The following is a 20,863-nucleotide window of genomic DNA, read 5'->3' on the forward strand; positions in this document are numbered from 1 at the left end:
TGTTTGCCAGAAAAGGGAAGTGAGAAGTGAAGAAACACAGATTTTAACTTCTAACTACATGCTGTTCACAAAGTGGTGCTAAAATAATTAATAATTTCCTTTCAGGCTTCCCTAAAAAAAAGAAAACGAAAAAAACCCCACCAGAAGTTTAACTACTCAGCAGGAAGGGATACTTCCTGTAAAAGAACATAAAGACAAATGATGGACACAAGTTAGTTTACCATACAACTTAACAATGACAGTAAATTTGATATAGCCAGATCTGTTAAGGGTGAGCACTAAAAAAAATTGACGTTAATATTCTATTGCAGTAGAGTCCTAGAAAATGAGGTCTGCTAGGCAGATTAGAAAGTCAAGAATAAACAACAGGTACACCTTCATCTATCACCTAGTAATGTAGTCACCGTAACTTGCTAGAAGTTCATACAGGCACTTCATTGTCACGGAAGCACACAAAAAAAAGTTTCCATCCTGCACCAAGTCAATAAATGCATAACGATAACTTTCAAGATGTCAACGTGGTCGTCTTACATAAGTCTCTCAACTTTCTTGTATATCAATAAATAGAAATTGCACACGGATCCTACAAAGTCAGTTTGAAAAAAATATATGACGTGCTGCTCCAAGTCTAAGGGACTTGAAAAAAGTAGTTATTTTCAGCCACATTTTCCCCTACCATACCTTAAACATGAGAAGATCTTACTCCTGACAACATCTATATTTGAGTCCCTCTAGAAACCAGAAACCCTCTAGAAAACACTATAATGACTAAAAACACAACTGCTTGGAAATTTTTTCAAAAATTATTCAGATTTAAATCAGGATTGCAGGAAATGAGTTAAGTATAGACCACACAGAATTTTAATGTTTTAGGGATTTTTAAATACCATTGCTTAGGTAAATATCATTGCTTAGGAGAATATACTGAGCTATGAAGCCTATGCAAATGTACAGACACAGACTTAACATGACAAGCAATATCAAACTAACTAAACATCATTAAAACACCTCTTTGTAAAAGCTACAGAGATACCTCTTCTCTTTGCAGCTGCTAATTATTTGATTCACGTGATAAACATGCTCTGCAGTTTCTTAATATGTTTCATTCTTAGCTATTTGAATTTTAGAACTCTGAGCTAGCTTTTCAGGATTTAAAGTTTCCCCATATTTTTCAGACAAGGAAAAAAGTTACCTACCTGTAACCTCCCAATCTCTTCACCAAATTTCTTCTGCTGTTTTGCCAGAATAGATTGATGATATTCTGCATTGGCCTGCATAATGCAGTGTTTTGCAGCCAGAACAGGAAACACCTCCTGGAAATAAAAATACTGACCAGGGCAAAGTCCAACCACATTAACCACCACAGACAACATGGGATGCAGGAAGAAAAAGGAAGAAGAAAAGGAAATTAGAATCACCCAATTAATGGTTTAGATAGGTTAGAACATCAGAGGTAAATGTCAGAGACCACATGACTTTGCATGGATTGAATCCAGTGGGTTGGTTTTTTTCTAATCTACTGTTGCAAAATTCTTTGCGTCCATTATTATAGATGAACTACAATTTAAATTCAAGCCATGAAGTCACACATTTACTTCAAAGATTAGAAATGCATGCATGTATTAGAAAGGATAGTTGCTAGAACACACCCAAACGCCCCAAGACAAAGCCAAGACAAAGTGTTCTTAAAAGAAGGGGTAGAACAACAGGCCTTCTGTTCTTTTTTTCTAATTTAACAAAGCAATTACATTTGAAAACAGCAGCAGGCCTACAAAGAAAGTAACTCTATAAATACGAAAGCAAAGAACAAATAAAGAGGACCAATAACTATTGACACAGAAAGAAATTTAAAAGTCATTTTTTACTTCAATATAAACACACTTATCGTTGCAGAAGCATCAACCAAGACATGAAGAAAACGTTATGCTGCAGCCCACAGTATAATCATGGCCTTTGATCAAGGACTTGGCCTTAATGTTTTATGTCTTAATTTAAGGAGCACTGGAAAACCAGAGTGAGGTTTTAAAGACATCAGTATATAAAGTGTTATTTCCTCACATTTGTGCAAACTTGCTGCCCCCCAAGAAATAGAAGAAAAAAAGAAAGAAGGTAAATTTGAAAGACAAAGCTGTCCAAGAGGCCTTGCAAGTGGACCCTTGGCAGATCAAGTCAAGTTCTCTATCACACTCCTTAATATGTAACTGTTTTTAGAGGTGTTGTTAACTCATGGAACCAGTAAACCTTATTATATTCTTTCAAATAATCAGTTGACAGATTACTTGGCAACAGGAAAAAGGAATAGATCCTATGGCTTAGAAAGGTCCACAACAACAAGAGACAAAGCAATAGCTTGGTTATACCTCATTGCCTCTCAGAAAAAAAAAAAAAATCAAATATATATATATATAGAAAAAGCCACTAACTGGCCTACAAAGGCACCTGTGCCATTTACTGCTTAAGAATAAAAATGAATACTTTTACTTTAGTACTCTTACCCATACAGTTCCCATTATTATCAAGATTCTAGTCTGCATTAGAAACAAGATTCGGGGGAAAAAAAGACATTAGCCAATTTTTTTTCCCCCAGAGAGAACATAAGTGCATTTAACAAATTATTTTGCAGTTATTTGACTAAGACTGCATATTAAGTTATAGGGCCAAACATCAACCAGTTCCATTTACCTCTGATAAAATATTTTTCATACATTTTCTAGTGTATTTTGAGTAAATCTGGCATATTTCACATTTGTAATATGAAAGACCACTGCAAGCTGGGATAGTTACTTCAGAATTTTGAAACAATTAATGGATAAAAAATAACTGCAAATTAGCAAAAACGGATGCTTCCCAGGAACATTCACGAAAAAAGCACTACGGAAGATAATCTCCTACTCACCTAGATATTTTAAGAGTCCAACAACATCAAAACTAAGTAAATATTATCCAAATTTTGTATTTATAACAGTGCACCAAAGGTTTTTCTACAATTTTGAACATAATTAGTACATTTGATACATTGAAAATCTGCTCATTTTTAAAGTACTCATTACACAGTATATATTCAAAGACCATGGAGAAAGATCCTTCTGCATCCTCCAAAACCAACAGTATTCAAATGAACAGTCAAGACAAACTGAGACAGTTTACAAGTATCAAGATTGGTTTTGGGTGGAGGGAGAGGAGAAGGCAGGCAGAAAGACAGAAGACACAATGACTTCCAATTCTGGGTTTTTTTAACAGAACAATAGTGGACAATATCACTGTATTCATGCCATCAACATGAGAGCAAATTTCACATGAAAACATTGAGACTAGAAGCCAATTAAGCACCATTAGAAAATGTTAGTCTGAAAATCAGATTTAGTAAGGCATTAAGTACTAAGAAGGCACCCCTCAATGATGAAATCATTTCAAGTTTACTGTAAATTAAACGTGTTGCAAGTAAACACACTTCATGTTGTAAAATTTTACTTACTTAAAAATATACTATCTTTTGCCTCCTAGATTCGTCACTGTTTTTTAAATTACAGCTTCATTTCCCTTAAATGTAGCAATATATCATCTTTTCTTGAGGATATATTTTAAGTGTATTTCATCAAGTATGTTGTAAATAATAGCAGCTATTCATAAGAAAAGCAAATCCCCAGATTACTTCAGTGAAAATTACTAACCTTGGGCAAAGTATCTTTATATTGACATTGTTTGTAAGCATCACCATAGTAATCTGCAGCTTGATTAGCTAGTTTAGCTATGATACCGTCTTTCATTTTATCTGGGAGAAGGGGAGAAAAAACAAAGAACAATTATTATCATCAGTTTTTCAAAAGGAACAGGTAAATGACTTCATCTTCAAACAGCAACAAATGCATTCTAAGGATACAGTTTTACACTACAAGCTCCAAGGAGTGATCCCATTTTCTCTCCTGACATTCAGCAGCAGTTTCTAGATTTGCTACTTCAATCATTAAAGTTCAGTCTGTTGCACGAGACATCTTTTGGCATTTACGCAGGATTAAGAGTGATGCTTTACCTTGGACTAATGGCCAATAAAAGCCACAACCCCACTCCAACTCTGGCAGCTTGTTCCCAGCCTTTCCCTCATGCCAGCACAAGCATTTGTGCTGCCACCGTGAAAGAATTTAGCTGAAATCTAGTTAGCAAATAATGGTTAATTTTTAGCAGGATCTGTTCTGTAACACAACTCCATGTCAGAACTCTCAAAAGTTTGCAGAAGTGCAACAGAAGGGACTGATCCTTTCCATGGCAGTTCACAGCACCACTTGATATCAGAGCTGTGTGTGCCTAGCGGCAGAGGTATTCCCTGTCTCAAAAGCTCATCCTGTTCCTGAAGCCAAAACTGTTACAATAGGAACATGCTGCATCTATCTTTATCTCCTTTTACAATAACCTCTGGCCCGCAATAGAAATTCAGCCTTCCAAGAGGAGGCAAGCAATCAATGCAAACATTCACTGACTACTCTAAATAGCTGTCCTTGCAAACAAATATCCTCCAATTCAGGTGATCTTTATGCACTGCCAAAATGATAAATATAAGTAGAGGGTACGTTGAAACTAGGACATCTGCTGAGTATGCTCAATTGCCAAAATTAAATTAAAAGAATCCCCAAGATGTCTCCTCATTCCAGCATATCCACATATCTACCTATAATGCTTCAGGCATGAGTTATGATGTAAAATACTAACCTTCAGTGAGGTAAATGCATGTAAGGTATGCCAGAAAGATCTTTTCACTGTGGAACAGGATTTAGATGACACAGAGAAAGAAGCTTACGAGATCTAGCAACTTACTACTTTGCTGAAATGTTTCCGCCATGCACACTAAATATTTAATAAAACCAAGACAAGTAAAATCTAAACAGACTGTCCTTCTAGCCCCACCTAGTGTGTGGTAGTTGCATCTTCCTTCATAGAACTTGAGCTCTAATTAAAGACAAAAATTACTGGCATATTGACTATGTTTCTATGAACAAAGGAAATGTTAGGAGACTCACTTGTCTGTGCAGACAGCTCAGAAAGAATTTTTTACCATCAGAAGTTTTAACTCACCTATCTTTAAAATACTGCAGCCACAATGCAAGCCACAGGATGGAATACCAAACACATGCAGACTTAAAGACACTTAAAGAAAATGAGTGCCTTAAAAAAAGGCTCAGAAATTGACAAACTGATCTGTAGTTACACACTCCAGTTAGAGTTGACTAATCCACATTTTGCCAAACTCCTCCATTTTCTTTCAACTTCTGAATAAAACCAATTCTATCAGAGGTAACATCATCAGTTGGTAGGCTGCTAAATTGACTGTCTCACATGAGAGCAAAAAACAGAAAATTCCAAGTGAAGTAAATAATCAGTGCAGCAAGAAGCTAATTTGAGTTTTGAGATCAAACTTTGAAGCATTTCCACTGGACGAATAGGTTCCTGAAGTTAGTAATGTTGTCAAACATGATTCTTCACAAAATATCTTTCCTGCCAGGGAAAGGAACCTCTCTACACCTGGCAAAATCTACAGCCTCCAGTGAGATGATTATTAACCTTACTGCTCTTCCAACACTGACAGACTTATGGTCTTGGGCATAGTGACAAACACCTTCAGTTCACTGGGCACATATGGATTTTGGATCATCCTTGCTTTGCCTTTTTCACATTCTGAATAAGAAGAAATTAAGAAGGTGACAGAAAGATCTATTTCCCATGCAAAATGAGACAAGTATCTGCTTCTGTTATGAAGAGAAATTTTCGACATTTGTTACACAAATTTACTTCAAAGCAATGTCCAAACAAGCAGAGACAAATATTGCTACCAGCACGATAAAGAACACAAACATAATTTATAAGTTGGCTGAAGGACAACAGTTTCTCATTGAGATACTCCTAAAGGCAATAAGGTTACAACAATTTTCAGGGATCATCTCTGTGAAGAGAAGAAATATCCCAAGTTAAAATAACCTGACGTCCTTCGTTGTATACCAACTAACATGAGGAGAGGGAGGAGCTGATGAGCAATTACATGACCTTTATTGTCCTTAGTTCTACTTTTAGATATCTGTAACTTCCAGATGCACAACTTCTTGTAAATACAGAAAGAAGAACAGAATAGCAAAGAGTAAGAAATGTTGCACCAAAGGCATTACTGTTCCACAAGAAAATTCTTTGAAGCATATGTTCTTTAACAGTTGTATTAAAATATGCAGCCTCTGAATGAGTATTTCACAATAAACCTTTAACAGTTAAGGACACGATTCTTCATTCTACCCACAGTACTTCACTTTCCAAGATAACCAAGGCGTTCTCCTAGTTAGACTGGGTCAAAAGTTCCTCTCTTAAAAATAGAAGCAATCAAATAGAATTTGTTTCGCCTAAACTCTTTAGAAATTTCCTTTGTTTCCTAGCACAGTCACATCTTTTTCCTAAGTATTCATTAGATCATTCCCCTGATGGAGGAATAGAACAATAGCGTTAAAACCCTCGTGCACCATTTCCAGTACTCTCAATTCTTTGAGAGAATGTCTTTTTGTCTCAGGGGGGAAAAGGTAAAAATATAAACCAGGAAAATCCTTTGTAACGATGAAGGCTAACGATGAGGTACATAAAAAGAAAGGAAAGCAAACATGACAACTGCATTGATAGAAGAACCTTAGACAAATTCTTAACCAGCATCTGTAGTTTGTGTTTAACGACCTGCAAGGGAAGGTAGAGTCAGTAAAGGCAAAAATAAAAAATTCTGAAAGGCCTTTTACAAGCTCTTAACAACTTAAAACACTTATAAGGTGTTGTGGAAGTTGTAATGAGCACATAAATATACCCGCCAAAAAGAAAAACATACCTCTTGTAGCTTTCAAAAAAAAGACTTCTTGGGCTTGAGCTAACATAATAAGACTGAGAGTTCCAACTGTGTCTGGAGAGATGTCCACTGTAGGTTCTCGACTCAAAGCCGACAGAACTGTGTCTTTAATATGTTGGAAAGCACCACTCGCAAACTAAGTAAAACAGAATAATATATTATCATTCATGTTTCCAAACTGATGTTTTTCTCTTACAAAGATAATACATAATACAATTTTTTTTTAAAAATTGAGTTTTAGGTTGTTTTCGTTTTTTTTATAAGGTCCCTTATTTATTGTTTAGCCACTAAAAACAATTCCTTGTGACTTCTTGCTCTTGAAGCCACTTACACCAAGACTTTCGTCAAGACGGACTATAAGTAAAGGTTTATTGGCTACACCTAACAGCATAAGAACATGGAAATTGTAATGCATTCCATGAAGAACAAAGATGTTATTACTGTATAACTTGTTAAAACTAAAATTTGTATGAGCTAAAATAAATTAAATCTTAAGCTGAAGGCCATTAGTACCCAAAATGCTTAGGGGAAGAAGTATGGGGAACTGTATGGAATTAAATCTTCCAAAGCCAGTAAATAAACACTAGCCAAGACCAGGTACTTAGCCACACTACAATTAAGAGGGGGGAAAATATGTAACTATGTTTAGGTATTTGTATATATAGCTTTAAAATGAAGATGTATTTATTTGATGTTCTAAGATAAATAATCCTGAATTCCTAAGCATAAACAGGAAGCCTCTGTACCTGATAGTGCTTAGCTGCAGCTTTTAGTCCTTCGTCATTATCTAGATTCTGTTCTGCTGCAATCTGGCTTGCCAATGCTCCACAGTTGAACAAAACACAGGTCTTCTCATACCCCAAACTTGCCAGAGCTGCAATGAAGACAAACAGTTACCCATACTGTTAAGAAAATAAACTTCAGTACTCTAGCATCCTACAGGTGAGGCCCACACTGCTAACAGCTGTACTAAAAGATATGATCAGTTTCAAGTCCAAAAAAAAAAAAACCAAACAAAAATCATACTGAACTTTTAAAGTCAAAGTCACCTTCATCCCAAAAACTTTACATAGTTTAATTTAGTACTTCCACAAAAAGTTTCGGCACGAGAAAACAGAGTGACATAAAACGTAAAGCAGCAGCATGAAAATCTACACAATACACAAAATAATTTCAAAGTCTTTCTAACTAGAGTTTTTTGGCTCCTGAAGATACAAAAATGCATGCATTACTGAAGGATAGCCTGAAGTATTAACCTCCATGCATTAACAACTTTGCAATAACTGCCCAATTACATGCGCCTACAGCATCTCAAATGCAAGATGAAGTAACCTTCTCTCACTGAGACCAAAGATTTTTAAGTGTTCCATCATACTACCTATTGAAATGCAGGGTATTATTCCAATTCCCAGAGCTGTTGTTTCAGACTGAAAATACTGACAAATACCTTGTTTATACATGTACTGAAACAGCTAGGGATTTACTCAATTCAAACTTCTGCTCACTACACAGCAGCATGGCCTCTCCAGACCCAGCTCCTGTAGTACTTCGTTGTCCCATAGGATGGAGCCCACACTTCTAGTAATACCTGAACAGGAACCATTTTGAATCTATTAATTGCTTTCAAAAGGTTACTGGCAATACGCAAGCACTAGAAAATCCAAAGACTGCAGACATTGGTTTCCTACTAATGTTAAAAAAAGATACCTAAACACTCCTCTAGGAGAATACATAAAACTCAACTACTGAATTTTCAATTTCATAAAACAGGTGCAACATTTAAGTCACCCTTAAAACATCAAGGTACTAAAGAGGCACATATGTTGCATTTCGCTAACATCCAGCATTCTTATGCAGCTACATATTTATCTAGCACACCTCCGTATCTTCTATCTTAGCACTCCCTGACCTGCACTAAGTTTTCAGACAAGCAACTACAAATCTGACACATCATCTTTCCCATTTTGTTTCCTTGAGTGAAAATCAAGTTACACAGTCACTGTATTTCATCAAGATAAGTCATTTATCTAGATCATTTCTCTTCTGTAGTTTACTTTCTAGATTTTTTCTAAAAATAATTTTGAACAACTTACACATCATTCAGAAGACTAAAACAAACACAAGAAAGGAAAGAAAATATGGCTTTAAAGGTTCAGAAGAGCAAAACTACTTCATAGGCAAAATTACTTTATACTCTGGACTGCATCTCAAATGTGACTTACTACAGCGAGAACAGCTGTTCAGCAATACAGATTTTCCTCTGCTTATAGCTCTACCTATTAACTTAAGCCAAAATAGTTCAGCTCACATGCCATGCCATGAACTGGGTCACTTTTCAAGCATCCATAGTATCTGTCGGCTACTCCTGTAATGCAGACTTGGGATTCAGGGGAAGACTGAAAGAAAACAGTTTGTCCCCACAGCAAGAGCCAGAACTCTCAAGTCAAACCCCCACATCTTGGCCACATGGAAGTCAGAGGAGTTTTACACTGAATTTCCATCCAGAGACAGGATTGCCTCATCTTAGAAGACAACAGAAATTTTGCTCCCTCAGTAATTGAAAACTTGGCTTTACACTGAGAACCTCAACTGCTAATTCTGGTTTGATATAAAGTGATACACACACCCTATAGTTAACCTGGAGAGCAGCATCTGAATACTCTGTGATACAGCATTGTAAAGTTGTGTTCTTAAAAGACTTTGTTTATTAATTTCTTTCCACTAAAATCTGCTTTAAAGTTTCAAAATAAAATCTATTCTATTGCTTGTTAACTCATTACTCATATGTCAGTTAAGAACTTCTTTGATATTTCACATGCACTGTTGCATAAATCTCTGGCCATCTGCCTCACACATTACTTGGACTCGCATATAATTAACCTGCAAACAAGTAAGCTCTCTATAGCTGCTGTAACATTACATTTGTTCAAATTCTCAGGGTAATCATAGTTATGATTACTGATTTTTTTCTCATGATTATTATAAATCTTGGGCAATTCACTATGTTTAAGTCATAAGCAAATGCTTCAAACTTCACTACGAAACAGGTTCAATCATGAAATGCAACCCCCAAAGACAACAGAAAAAGCTCCAATTATGTGGAATTACTTCTTTGAATAATTAGAAAATAAAGCAAGGAAAGGTGTGCACCACCTGCTTACACAGAGGAACGCAGTGTATTATTACACATACAGTTCACACAAGCACAATACACTAACACGTGAACTCAGAACATGGAAACCAGCAAAAACTTTCAGGAGATGCTAGCAGAGTATTATATAAAGGACACAAAAACTTAAAAAAAAAAAAAACCCGAGAACAAGTACTCTAACATTTTTTCAGGCTTTGTCTGGAGCTTCAAAAGTGCAATGGTCATCAATGCTTAGTCATGATGAACGCTTAGGTATAAATAGAAGCACCAAAGAACGATAACACATAACTGATCTACTCCTCACTTAATTCAAAAGAGTTTAGTCGTTGTTTCTCCATTGGAAAGTGTTCAATATCCATTTAATGGTCCTGAATCTGCAGTGAATTGTCCCCATATGACAAAAACAAAGCAGACTCAAACTCCTTACGTTTGCAGGAAACAAATACGACTTTTCATTCTTTCCAAGTGCCCAAATCTGGATGTAGATATTTTAAAAAGAAGTGAAAGGAGAATCATTTCAGGGCACAGGCAGATCCTCTTGAACAAAATGTGGTATCCGACTAGGTTACTGAAGCCTGCTACCATCAGTCCCCTTCTTCTGGAGGGAATTCACCCATTCACAAGTGTGTCTCATGAGGATCTTATTAATTTAGAACAGAAAGAGCAGGATTATTGAAAAACCTATTACTGCAACACAACATTAACCTGAATAATTTTGATTAATGCCAGCTGTGGTTCCTCCCAGAAAAAGTCCGAGCAGCACACAAGACGACTATTACCACAGTGCACATCTGTTTGTGCCCCTGGAAAATTAATATTAAAATCTCAATTTTACAGCAATCCTTTGCACAGCGCTCATTTACTCATTACCAATGCTGATGCGCTTAATCTGTTACCAATATAGTTGAACTCATTTGAAAGCTATGTCGAGAATACTGGAAAGACTATTAACAATTCAAATATATTAAAATGGTCTCAAAGCTTAATACCATCAATACTTGCATCTCAGTACATTCACTTACCCAATTTGGCAGATCCTCCAAAAAGTGATCCTTTATCAAAAGCATCTTTCCACGTAAATGTTACACAGATCTGAAAGTTGTGAAATAGAAAGATTTTTATCTCCAAAAATAATACTTAATTTTTCAAAAAATACTGCAAATACACATGTATCCTTTCATATTCTAATTCTACAGAACATTTAATTCACTTCTAACATTACAAACATTCTGGAAGTTTTAGGAAATCGTTAAGAGTTATTTAAAAAAAACTTTTATTCTCTCTCCTCCCTGTTATCCTCTTTCCTTCCTGTTAGTTTGCTCAAAACGTTTCAGGCAGACAAGACAAATTCTCAAACTAATCTTTCATGTCTTCTTATATTCTAAGTAAGAGAGAAGTTTATTTCCAAATCAAGCTAGTTCTCTCCCAAAAAGTCTCGACAGTCTGGTAGAGTCGCAGTTAAAGGAAACCACCCAACCAGGCAGTTTGCACTGTCCCAAATTACTAGCATATTTGGAACTGGTTTGTAACATCAAAATTCACTCAATTTTATGAGTGAATTCAATAGCAACATTATCAGGAAATGCATTCAGAAAAGCAAATGCAAGTTAAAACAGAGGTGGTTGTATTACGTTTCCAGCATATATTTGCATTGTCCATTAACTACTTCATAGAATCTGCTATGAAGTTGCACAATTTGATTCCTTATTCAGCTGATCAAACTAATCGAAGACAGCAAAATTCCTCATTTTAAAGTGGTTGTGGAGAATGACTTAAGAAAGAGCACAGGACTTCTGATAATGAATTTTTCCTCTAGCAGCAATGCTAGTTCAGGAAGTTCTGGTCCCCAGCTGTTCATGGCTGCTTAGGCTGACAACTACTTCCCTTTCATGGAACAGTTTACAGATCTGCACAACTTGCTCCTAAAGTCTTCCAGTTTTCCATGTTTCAGGATTTGCAAATCACCATATCAAACATTTGCACACTAAAAAACAAAGTGTAGTTCTTAGCTACAAGTGAACACAGCTACATGCAAAATTCAAATCAGTTTGAATGGCATTAAAGCTATTCCCTTACTTGTCATCTCTAAGTCTGAAAGAAACCTTTTCTTTTAAAGATATGATTTGATTAGGAAAGAAATGGAGAAACTATACTACTTGTAAACGTATCCAAAGAAAATACACAACTTGTTCCACCAAAACACAGAAGCCTAAAGATCTATTCCAGTCTCCACCTGAGGAATACCTCAGTTGGCAGGAGTTAAGCTGAGTTTCTCCTTATAGATAGGATTCTAAAGAAATATTGTAGAAAAAAAAAAAAAGCTTAATGAAGAACACGTCTCCACATAAATTATATAATTTTATTATATTCCTGCAGAGGCAGGAGTAAAGTGGTAACGTCTTAAGTGGGCTTATTCTGTTAGTGTTATGAATGAAACATCTGTTCTATTTCAAAACCCAGAGATCATATTCCATCCACGTCTAAAGGTTTTCCCATGGAAATCATGTTTTAAAAAGTTTTTACAACATAGTATAAAATAACATAGCATAAAATAGACTTCTTAGAAAAAAAAAGGGTTGATGAAGAATCAGCACAGCTTTCTGCAGCGACCACTAGGCAAAGTCAAAACATTTCTGCATCTGTAAAACAAAGGTAGTTACGGCCACTATAAGTAAAGCTTCAGTATAGATTATATGTAACAAACAACCAGAAAACAGAGATTAGTAAACCAAGGCTCTAGGAGATGAAATGCCTTGCTCCAGAGAACTGTTTAGTGGATTAAGTACCCGTCTGGAAGTCATACATCATTCGTGCCATGATTCAGTTTAATGGTTTGGTAAGTCTTCTTACCTGATTTTCAGAGAACGGAAACTTTGGTTCAATTGAACACAGCTGATCATAGTATCTAGAAAAAAAAAACAAAAAAAACCACAAACAGGTAAATCAAATTTAACAAGTTTTTTTCTTATACTGGCGCAAAAAGGGCACAAAAATCCCACACACAAGTTGTGAAGGTCATTTGGAACTATGCAGGATTTGCAGGACCAAAATTCTGCCTAAAAAGATTTTTTTTTTTCAGTAGAGGAACAAGTTCAATAGGAGATAGACTTCCACAGATAATGTGGAAGCGCCATCTCAGAAGTAGAATAGCACAGACAAAGCTGACCCATGCCATTTTCTGACACTTGATTAGGAAACAATGTCATGCAAAGGACAATCCGTGTACATGAAGGAAGACGAAGAATACATTAGACATCAATTCATGCTGCAAAAGTAAATTAGGTGCAGCATTTAACAAAATATTAACAAGCTGCATTGCACTCTCTCGATCTGAATATTATACCTCATTATTTCATACTATTTTTTACTCATCTGTTGAAACTTCAGTGTCTTTTGAAATATTACAGATACCATTAGTTGTAAGCTTAGTTTTCATTAGATTATACTGTAGCAGGCACAGTGAGTTAAACCCAGAAGTTTCTCTGCACCAACATTTTGTCTAGTCACAGTGGAAGAAGTTTAAGAAAGAATGCCAGAAAGATAACACAGCAAGCATAGCACTGTCCCTCACACAATCTATCCAGACAACAGCTAGTAATTCAAAGTTTTCCGTAGTTGTACCCTATACCTCCACTACTTGTTAAACATGACAGGCTGGACGCAGAAGGGAAAAACTGCAGACAACACAAAACATGTGAAGCCTCTTTCCTGTTGCCATACGAGAATGCACCCAACATTACACTACTCAAATTCTTTTTTAAACAATTTATATTCCTAACATACAAAACACCTTATAGTAATGAGTTTCACAGTCCGAAACAGGGTTAACATTCTTCCTATTTCCTCACATTGTGTTATTAAATATTAATTACTATTTATGTAGACATGAAGCAGACTTATAAGGCCTATGATCTGCAAGCAATGTTTAAAATGTTTAAAAATGCAAGAAGTGTTTTTAAGTCATATCCAACAACATTAATGTTAGCATACTCTTCAGTGAATTATATTTGCCAGTGTATATAATACTACAGGTTTCTGGCTTCAACAGAGCCACTGCAATTTAAGACACAACATACTAAAGGATATCAAAAGTTACAATAATCTACAACAGCAACCCTGCAGGAATCCACTAATAATTGAGTTGAAAGAAATTGCTCCTAAGGTTAAAAAAAATAAGTCTGCAAATGTCTGCTGTGACAGCAATTAAATCAAGATTTTTACTTTTAACAACTTACCACATATGTGAAAAGTATAGTTAGGAAAGTCAACACAAAAACCAAACGTTAATGTGGATTTTAAAGTTAATGATAGTTTTTCTCACTGTCTGCACAAATCTATGAACCTGTATTCTACCTTGCCACACTTTTGCATTAAGAGTGGTAGTACAAGAGCAGCCATTATGAAGTCAGATTTCAAATATACCTCCTCTAAGAGACTTAATTCTATAAAAGGTGTTTTCAGAATGAACAAAAATATTGGTAATAAGCGAGTTTGATAATTCTTAACTATGTGATAGTGTAGTAATTAATATCTTTCAACATTTATGAAGCTAACACATGAAAGGTACTGGCTTTAAAAACTTTAAATGAAGCAGTAAATATAATTTAGTTATGAAATTTTTTTAAGTGACCTTACATCCAAGGTTTTATCTACAAAAATCGTATAGAATGGCATCCCTTTTGTAGCTGAAGATATTCAGCTTTGCATGTTGATGCTCGTTCATCAGTTTCAGTTCGGTCTGAGTTATTACATCATCACATATTTCCTCCCAACCCCCCCTCATTTCCTAACCTAATAGTTTTCACTGATACAGATTAACACAAGCAGTACAAAACTTGGTTCAACAGTAGCACTGAAGATCACTTCAGCCAATATGTTTAAATGTACTTCACTGCCTTTGCCTGGTCTGAACAATATAATTTTCACATAGTATCACAAAGAAAACAAGATTTTCCCTGCTGTCTACTCCTCCCTCAATTTAATTTGTTAACCAAAAGCCACCAATAAGGCTGAGTTGTCTTCCCACATTCCACGATTACCGCGTCCTCCTCTGCCTTGAGGAGAGCCAAGATGCAAAGCTGGTTAAATAGCCTTGTGAAGTCTGGCATCTGCTGTTTGCAAACAGACTATTCTTTGTCTGTCAATAGAACCACAAAGGAAAAAAAAAAATGAGGTGTATCTTCCTCCCAAATACGCACATTGCTGCATTTAATACCAATGAATACCAGCAACATAGGTCTTTTTGTCTAGTTCATTTTAAACTAGTTCAGAATGCATGTGACTATTTTCTTTACTATTTTAAGTGTGTGGTGTCATTTCTTTTTATTAAAGAACTTGAAGGCCTACTCAAGATTCAATAGCTTTTTAAAACTCTGGAGACTAAAAGAAAACATGTAAAATCATTTTGGTTTAGCAGCAGTTAAATATATATAGCTACACATAAACCAAATACATATAAATAAATTGGTAAACGAAGATGTTAATCACAGAACAGCATAAAACTAGCAGTACAAAGACACACAATAAATATCAAAGATCACATCTGATGCACAAATCAGTTACACACTGAAGGATGAGTGTAAACAAAGCCATTGTTTAAAACAAAATTTACAATAATTTAACTATGACACAGAGAACATAAGTTGCCACGCAACACAGATGAGCATTTTGTGTTCGGCTGCGCCACAGCAATGAACTACAAAAAAACACACAAACGTATCAGCTGCAGCAATGAAAGGGAGGGCAAATGTCAGCAACAAAGATATAGCTCTCAAAGTACACCAAAACAGCACTAATCAATCCTAAGTGGAAGTAAAAATGAGTTGCAGCAGTCAACTGAGTTGGAAGTCCAAGTTTAAATTAGAATTTAAATATATGTATTGCATTAAGAACCTCAAATCCTGTTCCTCCTTCAAATAATCATAATGAAAAATCTCCTTCAAAAGAACATCAAAGAGACCATGATCCGCCTTCGGTCTTCTAGATATGAACTGTAGTCCTAAATTCACAACTGGAAACCAGAACTGCAACCTCCAGCTCTCAGAGAATTTGACCATTCAAAATAAAATCACGTGCACACACCTCCCCCCTCCTTTTTTTCCCCTCTTTTTTTAAAAGGACTGTAAGGTTGACAAAACTAAACCAATTAAACTCGCACCACCACCCCATCCCTTCAGAAAACAGAAATGAAGTCAGGGCTATCTTTAGTATTAAGAGAGGAAGCAAAGAACACATATATAATTATACTCAAAAGAATTTAAATAAATAAACCAACCAAACCACTAAATCAAATTTGCTATGACAGAATTTAAGGGGAAACATCTGTACCAAGCTCACCTACATCACTTTTAGAGCACTCAGATACTCAGAAAACAAAGAAAGCTTGGAAGCAGGCTTTCCCAGTTACACTGCTCCTTTTCACTGGGCACCTCAAACACTTCAAGAAAAGCATTTGTGTTCATCAGTCGAAGAGCAGTACAGCCCACACTTTTCAAGCTTTACTGGTCGGTGTTTGCCTAAGAAATGAGGCTGCAACCAAAGTTCACTTCTATAAAAGAAAAACTTCTGTAGTAGGTACTCAGCAAAACAAGGCTTCTAAAGATAACAAAATAGAGGGCAAATCCCTAGCAGATTAAACCCTCGCTTCTTAACAGTTAAATGGTCCACACTGCCCTACTAGGTATTATGGTCTATAAAAAGTCACAGAGAAGTAAACGTATACAAAGGGAACCTACATTGTAATTAGTTCTTCCAACCTTACTTCACTAACAAACTAGTTTTAAACTCCACCTTCAACAAACATCTCACTAAAGCTGTTACTTGTAACATAAGACTCAGTACAAATCTTAAATAACAATGGGAAAATACTGGAAAGTTGGAGAGGTGGGGAATTTTCAAAGAAACAGAAGGTACTGGGACGCTTGTGCTCTTTCAATCACAGGCTCAGCTAGATACTTCTGAGTGTGCAGACAGTCTAACTTTTAAAGTAACTGTGTCTTACAGAGTATTAACAGAATATATGTCACAATACTCTTACAGAATAAGAACAAACTTATTTTCCAGCAACTCTAAGGAATATAAACAGTCAGACAGGGACAAACCACTCATAACTTGTTACAGACAAGGGAAAATATACATCCCATGCATAACTTACAGTTAATTCAGCCCTTCTTCTTATCTCACTTCCACTATAATGGGAACAAATATTCCCAAACAATGCAATTTATAAAAGGATGCCTTACTACAGCTCCTTTGTGGCAGGGATATCACTTTGTGTGGCACATAAGGTGGCACCCATGCAGAGCCACAGGAAGCGCCCCCGACTACTGCAACAGCATCAGGGCCAGATGAAGTCATCTGCTGACCGCCAATCAACAGCAGAGAGAACACATCACTGCACGCAGAATTAACTCAAAAGGAAAACTGGTATTGCAAGTGGTTTCTCTTCACTATTCAAAGAGAGAGCTTGAGGTGAAGTTGCATGCTATGGCTTGAATTAATTTCACGACCTACTGGCAGTAAAAGAGTCCCACTTAGGCCCTTAACTTTCAGCAACACTGCTTTTATCCTCTTTTGCATGAGCTCTTGCATTCATTTGACCCTCCACTGAACTCAAGTTGCCCACCTGTCAGGAAGCTATGTACACCTTCTGCCTTCCAGAAATAGCATAAGAGAAGGACCAGAACTGAAAAAAGGGGCTTATTCCATTTGGTAGTTTAGAGCTGTTAGGATAGGGTGAAGTCATATGATATGGCTGGGTCAAACAGGAATTTCAGCTAGAAACCAATCACAAACTGGACTGGCACCATCAGAAAACGAAGTTTGATTCCAGCACTGGAGGGAAGAAAATATGCCTTTCAATTTGGCTAGCAGTCTCTCTCTTTCAGTTCACAGATGCTTATTATTTCCCTGACCTTCAAAAGGTATACACAGTAGTACTTTCAACAACAAACAGGAAACTAAAGAGATACTGTAAAACATGATTAGTACAGTCATAACTTTTATAGCCTAAACACCCAGCAAAGGGCTGATAAACTCAAAACCAATCGGTAACTCCTAAAAATCTTGCCTTCTTTTTCAAGTCACTTGTTTCTTTTCCATTCCTCTTCCATTTTTTAAGTTTATAAATAAGAAATTCTACTGAACATCAAAGGTACTTCTATTTATGACCTTAGACAAATGTGTCACATTTGTCTTTCTCCCTATACTAGAAAATCTATCTTTTTACTTTCTTTAAAAAAAAAAAAAGTTGCTGCCACTACATAAAAATCTCACATTCTGATACGGCAAATCTTCAATCCCAGCACTGCTAATAGAAGCATGTACTTAGTATTAATCTAGTGAGTGAATCACAGTAACCACGGTAAGTAGATGAGCTACAAATAAATGGGCTCAAAGTACTTCCAACACAGAGAAACAACAGGATTACCCCAGTAAGTCAATACTCCGGTCCATAAATGTTCTTGAAAGACTTGAAAAAGCAAGAGCTTTTGTAGACGATACAGCAGTTAGTCCCAAAACAGGCTTTATGCAGTTTACAGGGCCAAAGGCACAAATGAGTCTCTTGGTCACCTAACCTATAATGAGTCCATCGCGACAGAGGTACCAGTGAACTTTCTGATGGCAAACAAATGAAATGGCCTCAAGTTGCACTAGGGGAGGTTCAGATTAGACATTAGGAAAAATTTCTTCACTGAAAGGGTCATCAGGCACTGGAAGAGGTTGCCCAAGGAGGTGACTGAGTCACCACCCCTGGAGGTATTTAAAAGAGGGTAGACGGGGGCTCAGGAATACGGTTTAGTAGTGGACAGGTACTGTTGGACTCGATAGTCTTTTCCAATGAAATGATTTTATGTTTCAAACCAAGCATGTTAAGAAAAAAAAAATAGGAAGTGACTTTGCATATACGTTAAAAAGCTGCTAAACACAGACAACAGAAGGAAAACGCAACTTAAAAAAATAAATAAAACTACAGAGAAAGCTGTCAGGTCTAACAGAAAAATGTAGCACTGGATCAAAAGCTACTCTTTTCGAGAAGTGAAACATTCTGCAATTTCTGCCTAGACCAAATCTCGCAAACAATCAGCGGGGGAAGTTGATCGTGACGAGCCTCGCTCGGGCCTTCATCTTATGAGGTGGAGAGGGTGGAGGAACACCGGGATGCTGCCGGGCGGGCCCAGGACGAGTCCGCGGGAAACCGGAGCCGCCCCTGCCGCCTCCTCCGGGACGAGCGATCGCCCCCTCCCTGCGGCCGCCGCGCCCAGCGCCGGGGCTGCGGGACACCGGGGGCTCGGGCCTCCCCAGCTTAGGGGGAAAGGGGGGGGGTTCAGTCCAGCCCAGCTTAGGGGGGAAAGGGCGGTCAGTCCTGCCCAGCTTGGGGGGAAAAGGGGGTTCAGTCCGACCCCAGTGATTGGGGCGGGGGGGGCTCAGTCCGACCCCAGTGATTGGGGCGGGGGGGGCTCAGTCCGACCCCAGTGATTGGGGCGGGGGGGGCTCAGTCCGACCCCAGTGATTGGGGCGGGGGGGGCTCAGTCCGACCCCAGTGATTGGGGCGGGAGGGGGGTCAGGGCTCAGTCCGACCCCAGTGATTGGGGCGGGAGGGGGGTCAGGGCTCAGTCCGACCCCAGTGATTGGGGCGGAGAGGCAGGGCTCAGTCCAGTGATTGGAGGGGGGGGGGGGCGGGACCCCAGTACCTGAGCAGTGTCTCCAGCGCGCTCTCGTGCTTGTCGAGGGGGCGGCCGAGCGCGCTCTTGCGGAGCTTGCTGAGCTCCTCGGCGGCGCGGCAGTGCTCGGCCTGGGCATCGCTGCCCGGGTAGCTCTGCTGAATGAACTTGCACAGCGGCTTGGCCAGGTCCACCTCCGAGGCCTTCTTCAGCTGCACCGAGATGAAGTTCGTCATGATGGCGGCGGCGGCGGCCGCTGCTGCGCGGGGAGGAGCGGTCGGGCGGCGGCAGCAGCAGCCCCCACCGCTGTCCCCGTCGCTGTCGCTTCGGGCGGCCCCGCGCGTCCCGGAGCGGAGCCCACGCACACGCACGCCCGGTCGCTTCCGGGTCCCGGCGCGCACCGCCCTGCCCCCCGGCGCTTCCGGGTCCTGGGCGCATGCGCGGGTCGGTCCCGCGTGCCGGGAGACACCCCCACCCGGCGCTTCCGGGTTGGGGTGGGGGGAGAAGCGCATGCGCGTGTCCGTCCCGCGCGCCAGAAGAAACACCGCCCACACTGCCCCCGGCGCTTCCGGGTTGGGGGGCGCGGGTCTCGGAGCTGGTGGTTGTTGTTGTCGGTGACGCTTACGGGGAGGCTCCGTCACGGATTGGTGGGATATTCCCGACTCCGCCGTAGCTTTCCGAGCTGAGGCTGGATAAATAAAGCGTTCTCCCTTCTCTCTCCCCGGTGTCGGGTGTTTCCAAAGCGAGGAGCGGGACAGGCAGGGGAATGGATGGATGGATGGATGGATGGATGGATGGATGGATGCTGCCTGGAGAAGAAGGACTTGGGGTGTTGGTTGACAGCGACTGAACATGAGCCAGCAGTGGCCCAGGTGGCCAAGAAGGCCAATGGCATCTTGGCCTGTATCAGAAACGGCGTGACCAGCAGGTCCAGGGAGGTTATTCTCCCTCTGTACTCGGCACTGGTGAGACCGCTCCTCGAATCCTGTGTTCAGTTCTGGGCCCCTCACCACAAGAAGGATGTTGAGGTTCTGGAAAGTGTCCAGAGAAGAGCAACAAAGCTGGTGAGGGGGCGGGAGAGCAAGAGTTATGAGGAGCAGCTGAGGTAACTGGATTTGTTTAACCTGGAGAAAAGGAGGCTGAGGGAAGACCTTATCACTGTCTACAACTACCTGAAAGGAGGTTGTG

The 20,863-nt window shown here is 38.8% G+C and overlaps 1 protein-coding gene across 2 annotated transcripts in view; it reads right to left on the minus strand.

Moving 5' to 3' along the window:
* PDCD6IP (programmed cell death 6 interacting protein) overlaps positions 1–20,005 on the minus strand; it is a 35,759-nt gene extending 15,754 nt beyond the window's left edge. Inside the window, exons 1-7 of one of the 2 annotated variants that reach the window (XM_069859897.1) lie at positions 19,706–20,005; positions 12,864–12,918; positions 11,036–11,105; positions 7,609–7,736; positions 6,845–6,998; positions 3,672–3,772; positions 1,197–1,313 (exon numbers count right to left, since the gene is read on the minus strand). In XM_069859897.1, coding sequence (XP_069715998.1) covers positions 1,197–1,313; positions 3,672–3,772; positions 6,845–6,998; positions 7,609–7,736; positions 11,036–11,105; positions 12,864–12,918; positions 19,706–19,911 — 831 coding nt within the window. In that variant the 5' untranslated portion in view covers positions 19,912–20,005. Of the gene's footprint in view, positions 1–1,196; positions 1,329–3,671; positions 3,773–6,844; positions 6,999–7,608; positions 7,737–11,035; positions 11,106–12,863; positions 12,919–19,705 lie in introns of both variants that reach the window. The other variant, XM_069859896.1, reaches the window with a different exon arrangement.
* Positions 20,006–20,863: the final 858 nt, after the last annotated feature.

The sequence above is a fragment of the Phaenicophaeus curvirostris genome, chromosome 6 (genome assembly GCF_032191515.1).
Source record: "Phaenicophaeus curvirostris isolate KB17595 chromosome 6, BPBGC_Pcur_1.0, whole genome shotgun sequence".
NCBI classification, from domain to species: domain Eukaryota; kingdom Metazoa; phylum Chordata; class Aves; order Cuculiformes; family Cuculidae; genus Phaenicophaeus; species Phaenicophaeus curvirostris.